This window comes from Penaeus monodon, chromosome 14 (assembly GCF_015228065.2).
Source record: "Penaeus monodon isolate SGIC_2016 chromosome 14, NSTDA_Pmon_1, whole genome shotgun sequence".
In the NCBI taxonomy this organism is placed as follows: Eukaryota; Metazoa; Arthropoda; class Malacostraca; order Decapoda; family Penaeidae; genus Penaeus; species Penaeus monodon.
Genome location: NC_051399.1, coordinates 43,522,306 through 43,523,593, shown reverse-complemented (window position 1 = coordinate 43,523,593; position 1,288 = coordinate 43,522,306). Strand labels below are relative to the sequence as shown.

Below are 1,288 nucleotides of genomic sequence, written 5' to 3'. Positions count from 1 at the left end.
TATATATATATATATATATATATATATATATATATATATATATATATATATATATATATATATATATATATATAAATATATATATATATATATATATATGTATGTATGTATTATGTATGTATATACATGTATATGTGTATATTTATATTTATAGATATGCATATATATGTATATATACACATACATATATATACATATACACATACATACATTATATGTATATATATACATAATACATATGCACATACATACATATATATGTGTATATATATATATATATATATATATATGTATATATGTATATATATATATATATATATATATATATATATATATATATATATATATATATATATATATATGTATATATATGGTAACATGGCGAAGAAAGTTTTAATGGGTAAAGAAACGCATTTTTCTTTCCTATTTTTATTTTTTCCTCAACAATTTAATTCGTCTCCTTGAATCAGATAACATTGCTTACACAACGAAAATTAATATTAACTAACCGATATTGAGTAATAAAAAATAACCAATTTTTTTTCAGTGCATCGCGTGCCTCCTCATAGTGATAAACGATATGAAATCCTTAAGACTGCCACATGGAGAGGCTTTTTCATCCAGATGCAGAAGGAATCGTCTAGGCCGGCGTCACGGCCGACATGACCAGCACCCACGCCCACTGGCTCGATACTTCCGACATGGGCGGGAAAGTCACCTGAATTCCTGCCCCTACAGACTTTACCTGTCAAGCAAAAAGTAAGTTAGAATTAGTAGAGGAGCCGTCGGTCAGTTAAAATCGTGAAGAAAGTCCAGTAAGATTTATATTGTGTTCAAGCCCTAACCTTGACCCACCAGACAGGGAAAGAAAGAAGCGTTCACCTGAAGAACAGGAAGTTGGGGATCGTTGTAGCCCAGTAACTTCACGTCCTTGGCCGAGGTCACGGCACCGAGGGTCAGTTTGTTTTGTTTGGGCCAGGTCAGCACTATCCCATAAACCAGGTCATCTTTGCTTGTGTACCTGTGGAAGAGGAACTGAAATCAACTTTTAAACAGAGGTGGCTGGCTAAAATGAAAATAAAATGAAAATAGATATTACGCGGTTCGCTTGTGCCTAGACTCACCAAACTCCGGGCGTGAGTGTGTCGTTCTGGTACTTCCATGGCACGGAGTCGTACACAGCCTGGCCGTTGACATCGAGCCACGAGCCGAGTTGCCGAAGGCGCTCCTCCATGATGACAGGGAGACGCCCCTCGTGCGTGGGACCCACGTTGACCAGCAAGTTGCC

At 35.6% G+C, this 1,288-nt stretch overlaps 1 protein-coding gene across 1 annotated transcript in view; it reads right to left on the bottom strand.

Annotated features, from left to right (window-relative positions):
* Positions 1 to 413: 413 nt before the first annotated feature.
* The window catches only part of LOC119581175 (alpha-L-fucosidase-like), a 3,249-nt gene continuing 2,374 nt past the window's right edge, over positions 414 to 1,288 (bottom strand). The window contains exons 7-9 of the mRNA XM_037929563.1: positions 1,125 to 1,287; positions 883 to 1,021; positions 414 to 745 (exon numbers count right to left, since the gene is read on the bottom strand). Coding sequence (XP_037785491.1) covers positions 641 to 745; positions 883 to 1,021; positions 1,125 to 1,287 — 407 coding nt within the window. The 3' untranslated portion in view covers positions 414 to 640. The remainder of the gene's footprint in view (positions 746 to 882; positions 1,022 to 1,124; position 1,288) is intronic.